Source organism: Dromiciops gliroides, chromosome 3 (assembly GCF_019393635.1).
Source record: "Dromiciops gliroides isolate mDroGli1 chromosome 3, mDroGli1.pri, whole genome shotgun sequence".
Lineage (NCBI taxonomy): Eukaryota > Metazoa > Chordata > Mammalia > Microbiotheria > Microbiotheriidae > Dromiciops > Dromiciops gliroides.
In genome coordinates this window covers 398,754,018-398,770,699 of record NC_057863.1, presented here as the reverse complement: position 1 = coordinate 398,770,699, position 16,682 = coordinate 398,754,018, and the positions used below count along the sequence as shown (strand labels likewise).

The 16,682-nt window shown below is 42.4% G+C and overlaps 1 protein-coding gene across 3 annotated transcripts in view; it reads left to right on the top strand.

Moving 5' to 3' along the window:
- The first annotated feature begins 15,348 nt into the window (after nucleotides 1-15,348).
- Nucleotides 15,349-16,682, top strand: part of IWS1 (interacts with SUPT6H, CTD assembly factor 1) — a 39,382-nt gene continuing 38,048 nt past the window's right edge. For 2 of the 3 annotated variants that reach the window (XM_043994311.1, XM_043994309.1), the window contains exon 1: nucleotides 15,352-15,729. Coding sequence is in view for 2 of the 3 variants with exons in the window: in XM_043994309.1 (XP_043850244.1) it covers nucleotides 15,696-15,729 (34 nt within the window). In the remaining variant the exon portion in view is untranslated. Of the gene's footprint in view, nucleotides 15,730-16,682 lie in introns of all 3 variants that reach the window. The other variant, XM_043994310.1, reaches the window with a different exon arrangement.

Below are 16,682 nucleotides of genomic sequence, written 5' to 3'. Positions count from 1 at the left end.
TGACAAAAAAGGAGATGTTCTCTGCCCAGAAGCATCAAGGATACACAACAAGGATGCTGTAGCATTTATTTTCAGCTTTTGTGGAGACAGCCTTCATGATCACAGAAACTTGTCTGGTTATCAGGTCAGCAGGGCATGACAACTTATGTTCTCAAGCACTTAGCAAATGTGAGAGAACTAGACTCCAGATGGCTGGGACCTTGTATACCCTTGGGTGACCAGTGTTAAGGGCTAAAATTCTAGCTAAACTGTCTAAAATATCTAGTGAGTGGTTGTCAATAAATTATAAGCTTTAGCAAGAATTAGACTTTTAAGCATTTATTAAGGAGAATAAGAATTTGATAAAGAGAGAAGAAAGGCCTAGATTCCTATCTATTAAAGGGAGAGCGCATTTCTAGCTGCCTTCTCCACCAGCATCCCCAGGAAAAAAAGCGAGACCGAGCGCCAGTCTCTTCCTTCTTCCTCCCACTGGCCTGCGTCACTTCCTGACACCAAAGAAAAGACTCCTGGTCTTGCCCTCAAAGACCTTCGCTTCATGGGCGGAACTCTTCTACAGTAAGTCTCCAGCAGGTGGCGTCATTCCAATTGTTACACCAGGAAGCTGAATCAGGGAACCTGGGACCAATCAGATCCCAGGGACAATCAGGTCTCTTTTGGGGGAAGCTAATCCTAATGGAAGAGGGAAAGAGGAAGGGCCTGGTTTACCCCATACTGGGAAGGGAGAGGGGGGTGGGGATGGGGTGGGAAAGAAAGCTACATAAGCTGGTAAATATTGATTCTATCAATATTTACTTCAGGAGTCCAGTAGCTATTAGTTTTATCAGAGGGAGCCAAAATGTCCACTTGGGAGAGTCAAATAGCCCCTTATTTACAGATGAGGAAACTGAGGCCCAGATAAAATGTGACTTGCCCAATGCCAAACAGTTAGTAGATGAGAGTTGAGATTCAAACCTCATCCTGACTCCTGACTTTTCATTCCACTATGAATGATAGCTTCAATTAAATGTTCCATCAAAATGGCTACTTTTCCTCATAAAATATTGTCACAAGATTTGTGCTATATAATACTAGACTCATTTTAAATTAAAGAAAATGAAAGCTGTGGTTAGCTTGAAAGGAAAGGAGTTTTCCAGCCACATTAGCTCTGGGAGTAGGGGGAAGTGAAGGTTGAATTACAACTCTCTGGAAGGTTGGTGAGTCGCCAAGGGACAAATCTGGCTTTGTAACATAACATCTGTGTAACCTGGGGCAAGTCACCTAACATCTCTTAGCTTTAGTGTCCTCATCTATATGGAGACTGGATTATATCAACTTTGAGGTCCCTTCTAACTCAAATCTAAGAGTCTAAGATCCCAACCACATCAGTTCCTCAACAGTAATCTCCAGTTTTGTTGTTTAAGCAGCTAGATGGCATAACTGATACAGTGCTGGGCCTGGAGTCAGGAAGATCTGAATTCAAATCCAGCCTCAGATACTTATTAGCTATGTGACCCTGGGAAAGTCACTTAACATCTATCTGCCTCAGTTTTCTCATCTGGATAATGAGGATCATAATAGCATCTACCTCCCAGAACTGTTATGACAATCAAATGAGATAATATTTATAAAGTGCTTAGCATAATGCCTGATACATAATAGGCACTTAATAAATGCTTATTAATAAGAAATATAAATATATAAGTACTAGGGAGAGGAGCAGACTTCCAGTTGGATTCTGGCATCTCCAAATGAAGATTATCTGTAATTATAACCTTCATCAAGGCCATAATTTCTAGACAGCTAATTTCAAGATCTATTTTTCCATATAGAATATCAGCCAATTACACTTAAGCTGACTTTATTCATTTTTTAAAAAAACTTGCCTACCTAGAATTCCTAGGTTGTAAGGGGCTAAAATTCTAGCTAGTCTGTCTAAAATATCTAATGAGTGGTTGCCAATAAATTATAAGCTTCAGCAAGAGTTTAGACTTTTAAGCATTTATTAAGGAGAATAAGAATTTGGCGAAGAAAGAGAAAGGCCTACATTCATCTATCTATCAAAGGGAGAGTGCATTTTTAGCCCCACTCTCCACCAGAGTCCTGACAAAAGAGAGTGGACCACACCTTCTTCAATCCCACAAGCCTCCCATGAAAAACTGGAAATGTCCTGTCCCCACACACACAGCTCCAAGCTAATTGGCTAATAGCTTTGATAGACAGTACCCACGAGCAAACATCACTTCCTGACACCAAGGACCTGACCACATGGCTTGCCCTCAGACACTTTCTCCTCACAGTGGAGCCTTCATGCGGTAGCTCTCCAGCAGGTGGCATCATTCCAATTGTTACAAGGTAAATTTACTTCATAACTAGGACCAGAGGAGGAAAAATTCCTATTTTGAGTATATTTGGGGAAAATTTAGTCAAAGTCACTGAAAATATGCTATTCTCAATCAATGAAGACCTCTTGTCAAGATAAAGAAAAAGTCACACAAATATCTTATTGTATGCAGTTCTAGGCATCAAACATTAAGAGGGTCATTGACAAATTGAACACTGTCCAGAGGCAGATTTCAGGTCAGTATGGGGAAGAACTATCTAATTATTGGATTTCATCAACAATTCATTGGACTACCCAGAGAATTAGTGGAAGTGTTCAAACAGAGGTTGGTTGCCTATCTGTTGAATAAATTTGTGTGTGTGGTGGGGGGGGGGGTGCTCTATTAGGAGGGAAATTAGACTAGATGACTTCCCAGGGCCCTTTCAATTCTAACATTCTATGATTCTAAGTAGCTTTGTGGTAATTATGAAGCAACCCAAGTCTCAAAGCCCATTTTTAAGGGACTATCTTTATTGATAGAGAATGATTACTCAATTCTCTGAGCTTATATAAGGGATAGAATTGATGAGAGCTTGGGGGAAGAGAAATCTGACTTCTGGCTTCTAAGCTTTGAAGGAGAAGGTATGCAGTTTCATGATCTCTTCAGGTTCCTGAAGGGAGAGAAAGACTCTGGGAAGAAGCCAATATGTAAAGGAACTGACAACCTCATTCATGTCCCTATCCCTAGTTTACTACACTAGAGACTTCAGGGAATTTCCTTTAAATGAGATCTGAAACTCTCTCTTGTTTGAGCTAATGTATCTTATTCCCAGTGGAATAGTTCGTTCACTCTGTTTTTTGTCTGGTATATATTTTCCTATGGATACTTTTTCTAATTTATGTTTGCTATCAGTTTTGAATAAGTAGATTTATTTGCTATTTGCTACATGCATTCATTTTGGAGTTGGCATCTAGTGAAGTCAAGCCTTAGATAGATAGATAGATAGATAGATAGATAGATAGATAGATAGATAGATAGATAGATAGATAGATAGATATACACACATACATACATACACACATACATATGTTGGGGTCCTCTTCCTCTGTTAAGGGATTGAAATCAAGAGTGCAGCTGGAACTGGCATCTGGTAAGGAGTCAAGCCATAGATAGATAGATGGATATGTTATGGGGAAATTGATGGGGGGGGGGGTTGAGGTAGGGATTCTTAGGAATTCCTCTTTAAAGAATTACACCCTCTTGCACACAAATACAATTAGAATAAAATAATAGTTTATTTAGGGAAAGGAAACCAAGAGAGAAGTCCTTGAACTTCTCATGGGGAGAAGGCATGGCACAGAGGTGTGGCTCTCTGAGATACCTTTCTCCCCAAGCAGGAGACAGGCAGATACTTTTATAGAGGACTGATGAAGGTCCATTGTGGTGATCATCTGACTCTGGAAAATTCCCTTATTGGGTGGTGGGTTGGAAGCAGTCGGTGAGAGGAGCGTTGTTCTGTGCCTTCCCGATACTTTGGCAGCAGCCATGCCTGATAGGATTATCTCCTTAAGGGGTCGGGGAGACTGGGATGAAGGGTGGTGGACCTGGAGCTAACTCAGTCCAGATCGGTGCTGCTTATCTTTTTTTTTTTTTTTTGGTAAGGCAATTGTAGTTAAGTGACTTGCCCAGGGTCACATGGCTAGCAAGTGTCAAGTGTCTGAGGCTGGATTTGAACTCAGGTCCTCCTGAATCCAGGGCCAATGCTCTAACCACTATGCTGGCCCCGCTTATCTCTTTAGGTGTGTCTGTCCTTTGGTTTAGTTTCTCAGGGAAAAGTTTCTTTGATTTACCCCAGAAAACTTCTGAGGTACCCTGGGCCCATAATGGATGATGGATGGATGAATGGATGGAAAGAGAGAGAGAGATACACACATACCCCTTGGGGTCTCCCTCCCCTGTTAAGGGATAGCAATCAAGAGTTCAGCTTGAACCCCAAAAATATTTGCTTTAGATTAATAATATCTAAAGAGGCAGGTGGGTACCCCTACCTGGTACCCCTTCTCTCTGAAGAAAACAGACTGGATTGCCTCTGGCCTCAACCTCTCGCTTCCTCCCCTGGCAGGAATCAAAGACCAGTTTAAAGAAGAGGTGGGGTGGGGAAGGAGACTCCATCCTTCCTTGCTTCTCTGAGAGCCACATCTAGACAGGTTCATGTAGGCACACATATGTAGACAAAAGAGCACACAAAATACATAAACCAAACACACAACCCTTGCACAACTTATTGCATTTTCAAGGATTTGGCTCATGCATTTAAATATATCATTTCCCCAAATAGACTGGAAGTTTTTTGAGGGCAGGGGATTCCCACAAAGCCTATTACAAGGGCTGGACAAATGAGTCACTACCCCTATTGATCGATCCATTCTCCCATGGCATCTGTCCCTTTTCTTTCCCTTCATACTGCATCCCCTTTGGCTTCATTACCTTTCCTGTGGGCTTGTCTCTACCCTTGGTATCTGTCCAGCCCCATCCAAACCATCCTACATAGCACTGCTGATTAGCTGTCCCCAACCTATTATAAGGTCTGATGAGCTTTTTCTATGAACTTGATTTACATAATGTACTCTCATGACTCATGAAAGTGAAGTAAGGACCAACTAGGGTGGGTTGGCAATAAGACTCTGATTTCTGTTTCCTGAGGTCGTTCTGCTTAATTAAGGGTCAGTCAGAGGGGGCAGCTAGGTGGTGAAGTAGATAGAGCACCGGCCCTGGATTCAGGAGGACCTGAGTTCAAATATGGCCTCAGACACTTAACACTTACCAGCTGTGTGACCCTGGGCAAGTCACTTAACCCCAATTGCCTCACCAAAAAAAAAAAAAAGTCAGTCAGAGGGACTTAGAGTTATAAAGGGACTTCCTAACATAGATCTCATCATCTCACCACCAGGTTATGATAATTAGCATTTATATAGCACCTTAAGGTTTGCAAAACTTTATAAGTATCTTATTTGATCCTCACAGCAACCCTATAATTCCCATTTACAGATAAGGAAACTGAGGCAGGCCTCTGTTAAATAACTTTCCCAAAGTCATGTGGTTAGTGCCTGAGGCCAGATTTGATCTCATCTCTTCTGGAATTCAAGTTCAGCACTCTATCCACTGCACCATCTAGCTGTTTCTAATAATAAAGTTATGATGGGATTCTAAAAAGACCTTCCCTTGTACCTCTATTTTAATGTTCAACTTCTGCTACTAGATAGTTGTATTACCTAGTCAGGTTCCCCTTAAGTCAGTAAGAACTAAAACTTTCTCCCTCAGTGATTTTCTATCAGCAACCCATTCGAGATTAAGCTGATTAATACCTCTAAGTCACTGATATCTACTGCTAATTCTAACAGGGATAGATAGATAATGTGAAAGCCTCCAAACACCAGTAACACAAGAAACCTCACAAAGGTCCTAGTATATGAGGTTCTTGTGAGTAGGGATTGTTGCATTATTTTTTAAATTTCATTTTGAACTTAAATACAAGACAAAAAACCCTTTCCATTTACACAGAGCAACACAAAGGGAGGAAACCGAATCTCCAATTCACACTGTTTACTTTTTGAAAAACTATGTAATAATACTACACATCATTTTCAAAGCTACTCTGCTTTTCTATGCTTCCTTCTAAGTTTTCTTTTGTTCTTTGCTATGCACTTTTTTCCTCCCTCCTAGACACTGATGTGTGTGTGTGTATAAACCATAGTATACATATTCCTATTTATCAGTTCTTTCTCTAGAGGTGAATAGCATCATCTTACATAGGTGCTTTGTAGTTGATTTCGGTATTTATAATACTCATAATAACATAATTGTTCATGGAAATTCTTCAAAATATATTGCTGTTACCATGTACAATGTTCTCTTGATTCTGCTCATTTCATTCTTTATTATTTTATGCAAGTTTTTCCATGTTTTTCTAAAAACAACCAGCTCCTCATTTCTTGTAGCACAGTAGTATCCCATTACAGTCATATCTCACAACTTGTTTATCCATTCCCCAGTTGATGGGCATCCCCTCAGTTTCCAGTTCTTTGCCACCACAAAGAGAGCTGCTATAAATATTTTAGAACATATGGGTTCTTTTCCTTTTTCTCTGATAACCTTGGGAAACAGACCTAATAGTGGTATTGCTGGGTCAAAGGGTATAGGCAGTTTAATAACTCTCCAAAATGGGGCCATCAGTTCACAGTGCCACCAACTACTTCATTCTTTATATTTGTATCCTCTGCACCTAGTGCAGTGCCTAACTATATTAGTCACTTAATAAATGCTTATTACTTGTTTGGTTATCAAAACTCTGCTTTTCTCAAGCATTCTTCCTCTCACTTAGGAAAAGACAGGTCTCTGGGGGACCCATATATTTCCCTGCCAGGGTCCTCTTTCACTTTAGAGAGTGAACTTCTCTGCTCTGGGTTGCCAAATAGGTCATCTTTCCCCCACCCCTTTAACCCTGGTTTTGATTAGGAGATTTTCTCTAGCTGATATCTTTTGGGATTCTACTAGGGCAACATGGCAAAGGAGGTGAGAGTGATTATTCTGAGATAAAGAGCATAAAACAAATGTCCCGATGCCACACGAACTTTTGGGGACACACACACACACACACACACACACACACACACATATCCTTCCTCTTGTGCTTCCTTTGTACTTCCCCTCCCTCAGCCCAGCTCTTGTTGGATACACATGGGGGTAGACAGGCAAATACTGTCTATATAAATTCATGGGGAAATACTTGAGAAATGAAAGTATTCCACATTTCTTCACAGGCAGGGACATCTAGTGGCTTATGTACTAAATGGGAATTTGGGGTTAGAGAACTACATTGTATTTCTTTATTATTAGGGATAGAGGGACTGAACTTGCCATTTCATTGGAATAGGGAACCGATAAAATGAAGGAAACTCCCTTGATCAATGCCTTCAAAGACTGCCTCAAGCACAGAGAAGTTACACAGAGTGGAAGACAGGGGTAGGATATGAACACAGGTTTTCCTGGCTCCAAAGCTGGCTCCCTACCCACTATGCCTTGCTGCCTCTCCTTATTATAATTATAATATTATGGAAGTTAGTGATCATATAAAATGAAATCATTCTTAAAGTGAAGGGACAAGCCCAAAGGAATTGAAATATTCCAGATTACATAGCAAGCTTGTGGCAGAGTCGACTAGACCACAAGTCTCCCAACTTCTAGGTCTTGGTTTTTCACTATAGGACCACAACAGCTTATCTTGCATTAACTTCTGGTTCATTATAAAGACAAACAATGACTTCTAGCCTCCATGTCCTCATTTTTGGCCTGAATACATATAAATCTCTATAAGTGGACTTTGGGGTAAAAAATTTGTAGGGGGAGCTGCAGAATGTACACGTGTTTCTTTCCTGTCTGCTTCTCTCAGACCAATTCTTTCTTGACTTCTCAAAGTTTAGGGTATTTGATGAAATTGAAAATCCGAGACACCAGCAGGAGGGGTTAGAGGTTTGCCTGAGAAGCCCACCAAAGTCCTTGGCAAGATTAGGGCTCAAATCGAGATCTTCTGACTCTCATGTACCTTTTACTGTATACTTTTTCCTCTTCATCTCTGCCTACTGTCTTCCCTGGCTTCCTCTGAGTCCCAACTAAAATCCCACCTTCTAAAGGAAGCTTTTCCTAACCTCTCAGTTCTAATGCCTTCTTACTTCCTATGCATCCTGTATAAACCTTGTTTGTACATATTTGTTTGCTTGTTGTCCCCCACCTCCACCCCCATTAGATTATGAAGCCCTTGGGGACGAGAGCTGTCTTTTCCCTTTTTTGTATCCCAGAGCTTAGCACAGTGTACATAGCAGATGCTTAATTTAAATGTCTATTTATTATTGATTTTGTGTTTCTAAAATACCCACAGACTCCTCCTCTTTCCTATCTTTATTTTTTTAATACCTCAATATCCTAATGTTGAAAGCAAATTTCTGGAAGAACATAACTGTTTCTGTCTTGTTCTGAATTAATACAGAGCTGTAAATGCTGTATGTGACCCCTCATGAACTGCAAGACCAGACGAAGCAGCTAGTGTCCATCCATGTCTCCCTTTCTCCTCTTAATGAGAGAAAAGGATTCAGCTGCTGAAAATAAAGGGTTCCAGACTCCTAGGAATGTCCTCTTCTCTTTTCTGGCCTGATGGGCAGTTTTCTTTGATTTAGTGAAAGTAGCTCTACTAAGAAGATAATTCTATTATCTATCTCCTGTAGCAAATGATATATACATTTTCTTTTAACAAGTATACTATATTTCTTTGTATGACCACCTGGATTTTAATGAATAGTCATGTTCCTCTTGTTTCATATAATAGACGGATATTGCTTGTTAAATTACAAAGGACACATTTCCCCATCAACTACTGGTAGAGAATGACACACTCTGAGTGTGATAAAACCTGTATCTGATTTGTTCTGACTTACTGGACAAGTTCTAAACCTTTGCTGCAAGCTTTTAGTAGCCTCCTTCTCTTGCTGTTTCTGTCGCTGTCCTTTATAGGATCATAAGGAAATAGTATTATCAGAGGCAGAAGGGACCTTAAAGGTCATTTAATCCAACCTTTTTGCAGGGTTGGATTTGTTGAACTTGAACTTGATGAGTTTACAGGGTCCTGAGCCTATGTTGGGGACTTCTGAAAGCATCTCCCTCTGGAGGAAAGGAGTCGTGTGTGTCCCCACCCCCACCCCCACCCCCCATGAATTGATTGGGATGACAGACTCTTGTGAGAAAAAACAGCTCCCACTGCTGGCCTATGATGGAAGACAACAGAGCACCTTTGGTCCCCTTTGTCTCTTTTCCACTGTTCCTCTGGAAGGTCTCTGAGAGCCCAGCAGGCAGGCAAGTGATATAATTCCTTCATAGGTACATGACAGAGGTGGGCAGGAGCTCTTCCACGTGACTGGAGAACCATATTTCTAGACAATGTAATTTCTGAACCCTTTCTCCTACTGGGAGTGGGAGGCAAGGGGGAACTCCTGGGCAGGGTGATAGCTTCTACACAGGCAAGAGAGATTTCTTGGATCTGTAAAGCTCACACTCAGGTTTCTGGCCTCAGATTTGTGCACCATACAGGGCAAAGGGTGACCAGAAATTCTCTCTGCCTTCTGGATGAATGTGTTTAGTCTTCATCTGACTCTAAAGGAAGGTAGTTAGACTTCTATGGGATGGGAAAGTTCAAAGCTCTGAAGAAAAAGGGACCAACCCAAGGGAACAGCTACTTCTACAAAAATCTGTTCTCCTCAGTTTGAGCCAGCTGAGGTCCCAGTTGTTCCTCTTCATCAAGAGGTTTCCTTTGTCCTTCCAATCAAGTGCCAATGAGCATGTTTCCACTGTCCTTGGAAGCTTTTCCAAGTTCCCAATAAAAGCTCACTGACATATAAACTCACCTGCAAACCTACTGATCGAAGAAAGCAGCTTAATCAAAACCCTTATGTCATCATTTTATGGATTAACAATTGGTGGTATTTATAAAACCTTAGTCTTACTACAATGACAACCTTTAAATTTTTTTATGCTTCTGTACACCTTATGAAACTCAACCTCTCTGGGAATCAGTTTCCTCTTTTTAAAATTGGGGCGGGGTGAGGTGGGGGAAGTGAGTGGACTAAATGGCCTCTAAGATACCTTTAAACACTAGCACTAGATCTATACTTCTATGATCTCATTTGCTCCCCAAATCTATGTGAGGTGTTGTTGTTTGTCCTTCTTTCTCTAAGAGGACCATGGCATCTGGGGAATGTCATAACTTGCAGCAAATTGGATTTAAGTAAGAGAGGGCTATGTAAGTTCACCAACCTCACTCTTTCCTCCAGAGCCATCCGGGTCCACTGGCAAGATATAGATCAGGATGACTGGAGATGGTCCCAGATGTTTAAGGCAATTGGGGTTAAGTGACTTGCCCAGGGTCACACAGCTACCATGTGAGGTTAAGTACTATAGATAACATAATTTGCATTTTATAACAAAGAAACAAGTTTAGGAGTTATGTGATTTGCCCCTGCATACACCAGGTAGTAGAATTAGAACCCAGGTTTTTCACTAAAAATGGTGCTTACTTTTCACCCCTCTTCCCAAGGACATGCTAGAACCACACCTCAAACAGGGTTTCAAGAATTGAGTTGTTAAATTTTCAGTAAGAGCATTCACGTCTAGAAAATCTGCAAATGTAACAAAATCATTATTTAGCGAATTGCATAGACTTAGTAAAATGATGGAGAAAATGTTAATAATGCTGATTAAATTTGTGTAATTTTTTTTTGATAGCTGGTTGTAAAACATTTATCAAGCATACTCCTGCCTCCAGCTTATTCTTTTGCTACCCAAGTGACTAAAAGCAGGCTCCACAAGCAGTATGTATTTTTTCTTCCATTATATTGTGAGCTTCTTGAGAGTTGGGACTATCTTTTGCCTTTCTTACATTCTCAAGGCTTAGTACAGTCCTTGGCATTTAGTAGACACTATATAAATGTTTACTCCCTTAACTTTTTAAAAATAAAAGTATTTTATCATTTTCCAGTTACATGTAAGGAAAGTTTTCAACATTTGTTTTCATAGGATTTTTAGTTCCCAATTTTTCTCCCATCCTCCCTTCCCTCCCTCCTCCCCAAAACAGAAAGCAATCTGATATAGGTTATATATGTATCATCACATTAAACATATTTCTGCATTAGTCATATTGTGAAAGAATGAGAGCACAAGGGAAAAACCTCAAAAAAGAAGAGGAAAAAAACAGCCCCAAAGTAGAAACAGTATGGTTCAATCTGCATTCATAATCCACAGTTCTTTTTTCTGGATGTTGAGAACATTTTCTATCATGAGTTCTTTGAAACTGTTTTGGATCATTGCACTGCTGAGAAGAGCCAAGTCTATCACAGTTGCTCATCACACAATGTTGCTGTTACTGTGTACAATGTTCTCCTGGTTCTGCTCTTCTCAGTCAGCATCAGTTTATGTAAGTCCTTTCAGCTTTCTCTGAAAACCTCCTGCTCATGGTTTCTTACAGCACAATAGTATTATTCCATTATATTCACATACCACAACTTGTTTATCCATTCCCCAATTGATGGGCATTCTCTTGATTTCCAGTTCTTTGCCACCACAAAGATATTCCCTTAACTCTTTTTTTTAGTACTATTATATTGAGTTTAACATATATCTTTTTTTCCAATGCAACAAACATTAATTTTATTTTTTCCAGTTACATGTAAGGGTAGTTTTCAACATTCATTTTCATAAGATTTAGAGTTCCAAATTTTTCTCCCTCCCTCCCCTTCCTCCCCCCTCCACAAGATAGACACCAATCTGATATAGGTTATATATGTACAATCCACGAGTGCTCTTTTTATCAGTTCTTACTATGGGAGTGGATAGTATGCTTCATCATTAGTCCCTTGGGATGGTCTTGGATCATTGTATTGCTGAGAGTAAAGTCATTCATAATTGCTCATTGAACAATATTGCTGTCACTATGCACAACGTCCTCCCAGTTCTGCTCACTTCACTATACATCAGTTCATGAGTCTTTCCAGGTTTTTCTAGGATCATCCTGTTTGTCATTTCCTATAGCACAATACAATTCCACTACAATCATATATCACAGCTTCTTCAGTCATTCCTCAATTGATGGACATTCCCTTGATTCCCAATTCTTAGCCACCACAAAGAATTGCTATATTTTTTGTACAATGTTTCCCCCTTTTCTCTTTTTCATGATTACTATTGTTAACTGTTTCCTTCCATCCTATTCCCTTCCCCATGATATTTATTCTATTATCTATCTTCCTTCACCCTAACCCTCTTCAAAAGAGATTTGCTTCTGTCTGTCTCCTCCCTGAATCTGCCCTCTTCTTTTGCCCCTCTCTCTTTATCCCCTTCCCCTCCTATTTTCCTGCAGGGTTAGATAGATTACTCCACCCAATTGAGTGCATGTGTTAATCCCTCCTTGAGCCAACTTTGATGAAATTAAGGTCTTTGAGCCTATTCTAATGAGTGTAAAGTTCATTTACTGCCCTGCTCCTCCCCCATCTCTTTCCCTACTCCATAAGCCCTTTCCTGTTTCTTTCATGGGGGATTTCACCCCATGCTACCTCTGCTCTTCCCCCTCCCCAAGTACATTCTCCTCACCCCTCAATTTTACCCTAAAGATGTCATCATGGGACAGTTAGGTGACACAGTGGATAAACCATCCACCCTGGACCCAGGGGGATCCCAGCCAAAACCCAGCCTCAGACACAAGACAGTCACCCACTGCACAACCCCCGGTATGTCCCCCAACTCCAATTTTTTATGGTTCTCTAGGGTCTTGTATTTGAAAGTCAAATTTTCTATTCATTTCTGGTCTTTTCATCATGAATACCTGATACTCCTTTTTCATTGAAGTCCCATTTTTTCTTCTGAAAGATTATACTCAGTTTTGCTGGATACATGATTCTTGGTTGTAATCCCAATTCCTTTGCCCTCTGGAATATCATATTCCATGCCCTCCAATCCTTTAATGTAGAAGCTGCTAGATCTTGCGCTATCCTGACTGGGGCTCCACAGTACTTGAATTCTTTCTTTTTGTCAGCTTGCAATATTTTCTCCTTGACCTGGGAGCTCTGGAATTTGGCTATAATATTCCTGGGAGTTTTCCTTTTGGGATCTCTATCAGGAGGAGTCTCTTTCTCTGGTGAGGCCTTCCTGGGACTGGATCTGTGTCAGGGTGACTGTGGAGTTGGGTTCCACTCCTGTCTCAGCACAGCAGCTCCCTCCTTCTGACCTTCCCAAGCCATCCTTGGTTGGAAAAAGATTTCAGCACATTCTTCTGTGGGTTTTTCTGGTCCAGGAATTGTCCTATGGCATTATTTGGATTTTTTTGGAGCGAGCGTGTCATGAGTTCGAGAACTCACTGACTGTACTCTGCCATCTTGGCTCCTCCTTAACTCTTTTTTTTTTTTAGTGAGGCAGTTGGGGTTAAGTGACTTGCCCAGGGTCACACAGCTAGTAAGTGTTAAGTCTCTGAGGCCGGATTTGAACTCAGGTACTCCTGACTCCAGGGCCGGTGCTCTATCCACTGCTCCACCTAGCTGCCCCACCCTTAACTATTAATAAATGCTTATTAATGAGCAGAGAGGAGTAGAAGACCACAAGGGAGCCATGTAGAACCAATTCAAGTATGAGGATTATAAACGAACTGCTGAATGGCTTTTATCTCATACTAAACATCGGCTGGAAATTGCAGTGATTTGTGGTTCTGGATTGGGGGGGGGGGGGTTGGCAGATAGACTGACCCAACCCCAGGCCTTTGACTATAATGAGATACCCAACTTCCCTCAAAGCACAGTACCAGGACATGCAGGGCAGTTGGTATTTAACTACCTCAATGACAAAAGCTATGTGATGATGAGCCTAATTTTTTTATTCCACTTGTCCCTTTCCCCAACACAGAAAGTTAGATCATTGCATTGTAGTTCCTATCACAGCCAACATCCCTCATTCCACCTCCAGTAGACTTCGCTAGGGACTAAACCCACTTTGCACTAAGGCTGCTGCTAATATTTTGAAAAGACTACTCATATATTCCAGAGGCCTCACTCTGCCATCCTGTGACTTCTGAGGCCCTTTGTGGTCCAGATCAGTGTATGTGACAAACTTAGTACTATGCAGGAATAGAAAGGGGGAAAAATGCTTATTAACTACTAACTTTCCCTGTTAGAATGTAACCTTCTTTAAAACAGGGTTTCTATCATTTCATTTCCCCAGAGCCCATAGTACGATCTTGTCATTTCACTTGGATTTGTGATTTTCATTTGTATTCGGAACTCCTGGACGGAAACTCTGTCGTCTACCCAATCTGCAAGTGTAATTTATAGTCTTAGAAAGTTAACCTGGGACATTACGATTGTTACTCTCCCCAGAACACACATCCAACGTGCATCAGAGATTAGACTTGAACTTAGATTTTTCTGATTCCAACGCACTCTATCCATTTCAACAAGCTACGTGTCTGCCTTGCACAAAGTAGGAGTTTAATAATGCTTGTCGAAAAAAAAAGTGTGGACTGAGGTGATAACTAGAAATTTCTGTGAAAATAAAGGGAATCCTGATTTTAAAATAAAATCATTGGATTGTTGAGCTTTCTCCCCCTCCTTTCAGTAGAAATTTTTTTCTTTTTTTTAATCATTGAGCTCTTTTTTTCTTCTTTCAATGGAAATTTATTTTTAAAAGATTCATTGGACCGTTGGCTTCCCCCGCAATGAGCGTCCAGAAAAAGGATAGGCTCAGAAGCCCTGGTCAAGCTTTGTCTTGAGGTGCGCTGGCCGTTCTTGCCCGGGTTCAGCCAAACTACATTTTCCAGAGGTCTCTGCTCCCACCCAGCTCTACCAATCAGAGGGCAGAAAAATGATAGCCGGGCGAAGAGCTGAATATAGGCCTAGCCAGAAAGGAGATTACACAGCCCTTCCCTGTTCCACATCTCAGACCTGAAGAGAAGGAATCAGTTTGCCGCCCTAAAAACTTCTTGAGATATGAAGTCCAATTTGTTCTTTTGGAAAAGAATAATGGTCGGAAACGTTCACACCGGCAACTTTGAGACCCAGCGTGCAACAACAGCCTCACTACGCTGGCGGAGGGCAGTAGTTTCCTCGTTTCCTAGGGCATGCCTGGGAGTAGTAGTCTCGAGGCACACTCTTGCATGCTGGGAACTGTAGTCTCAGATGCTCGCCACCTACCCTTCTCTTCCCCCCCCCCTCCCCTTTCAGGAATAGAGTGGCTTAGGAATGCAGGATGATGAGGCCTGAAATCGTCGGAGCAGGGGGCCGAACACCCTTCCCAGGGTACGCACTCGGGTCGTATCGGGAGGTAGTGAAGCTCTGCCCTCCAGGAACGCAATCGGAGTACCCCTTTCAACGCTCTCCACCGTCCGTTCTCGAAAACCCTCCACAGCCACCGTCTCCTGCCGCTCATTGGTCCTTTGACTCGTCGTGACGCCTGCGTGCTAGATTCCTTTGAGGGTCTTGGGCAGGCGCCATTTTGGTCACGGAGGTGCTGCTGGGAAGCCTCTCTCCCGCCGGCTGGGGGACAAATCACGCTAGGCCGGGCCTAGGCAGCGGTGGCTCTTCCTGCTTGAGGCTCCCGGCAGCCTCCCCGCCCCCTCACCTTCCCTCCTTGCTGCACGTCGCAGGGACCCCTCCCTGATTCGGGGTCCGGTAGGAGACCTCCCGAGCCCCAGGCCAGGCCGGGCCAAGCCGGGAGGGGAGAGGAGGGGGTCGGTAGCGGGGAGGAGGCTGGGGGCGCGGCGCGGGGGGCCCGGAGCCTCCTGGTCCAGGCGCCCACTTCGGGCCCGGGACCACCATGGAGATGGAGTATTACAGCGGCGACCAGTCAGGTGAGGAGGCCCTGGGGATGGTGGGCGCTGGAAAGTGGTCGAAGGGCAGGATCCCCTGGGAACTCCCTGTCCTGCCCTGGTGAGGGGCTTCACCCAAGTTTGGGGCCATTTTCGGAGCCTCCGAACGTCCCTGGGAGAAAAGAGGTGATTCTGGCAGAGAAGGGATCGCGCCCACCGAGCTCGGAGTCCTTGCCTGGGACAGTGTCCGGCACACAGTAGGCGCCTAATGGATACTTGCTGACCGATCGACCGTTTGCCCACAGGGAGACCCTTTCTCCCTAAGAATACGATCGGTATCTGGAGTAGGAGAAACCCCGGGAAGGGGAGACACTAGGTATCCAAGAAATCATTGTCAATTTCAGAGTCAGTTTCTCTTTGGCTAAAGAGTTGCTACTCCGCGGGAATCCGAACTTGGTGTATCTTTTCAGAGCAATGTCCTGGGCCTGCAACTCACTGCGCTTGCAACTATTATTGCCACCGAGATCTTCATAGGGCCTGCAGAGTCAGTAACTAAAGCATTTACCAAAAAAAAAAAAAATAGCTGACCTCCATGTAGGATTTGGTGTTTATTGAGTGTTTTTCTCACAAAAGTCCTGTGACTTGAATAGTGTAACAGGGCTAAGCCCGTTTTACAGATGAGGAAATGAAGGTTTGAAGAAGTGAGGAAACTTACAGCCGCAGAGCTATTGAGTGACTAAAACCGTAAGTTCTAAGTTAGACTTTCAGGACGTTGGGCAAGTTGTTAGGTGTGTAAGAAAGGCGTTGGACTAGATCAGGAAACCTTTAATGCTTCTTACTGTCTTTTGGCCCTTGGGTAAGCCATATTTCATTGACCTCAGTATCTTCACCTGTAACATTATTAGGTAGTACTAGTTGGTGTCTAAATGATATTTAAATTAATTTAAAAATAGCTATAAGCTCTCTGAGTTCTTTCCCATTTAGGCAGGGAGCAT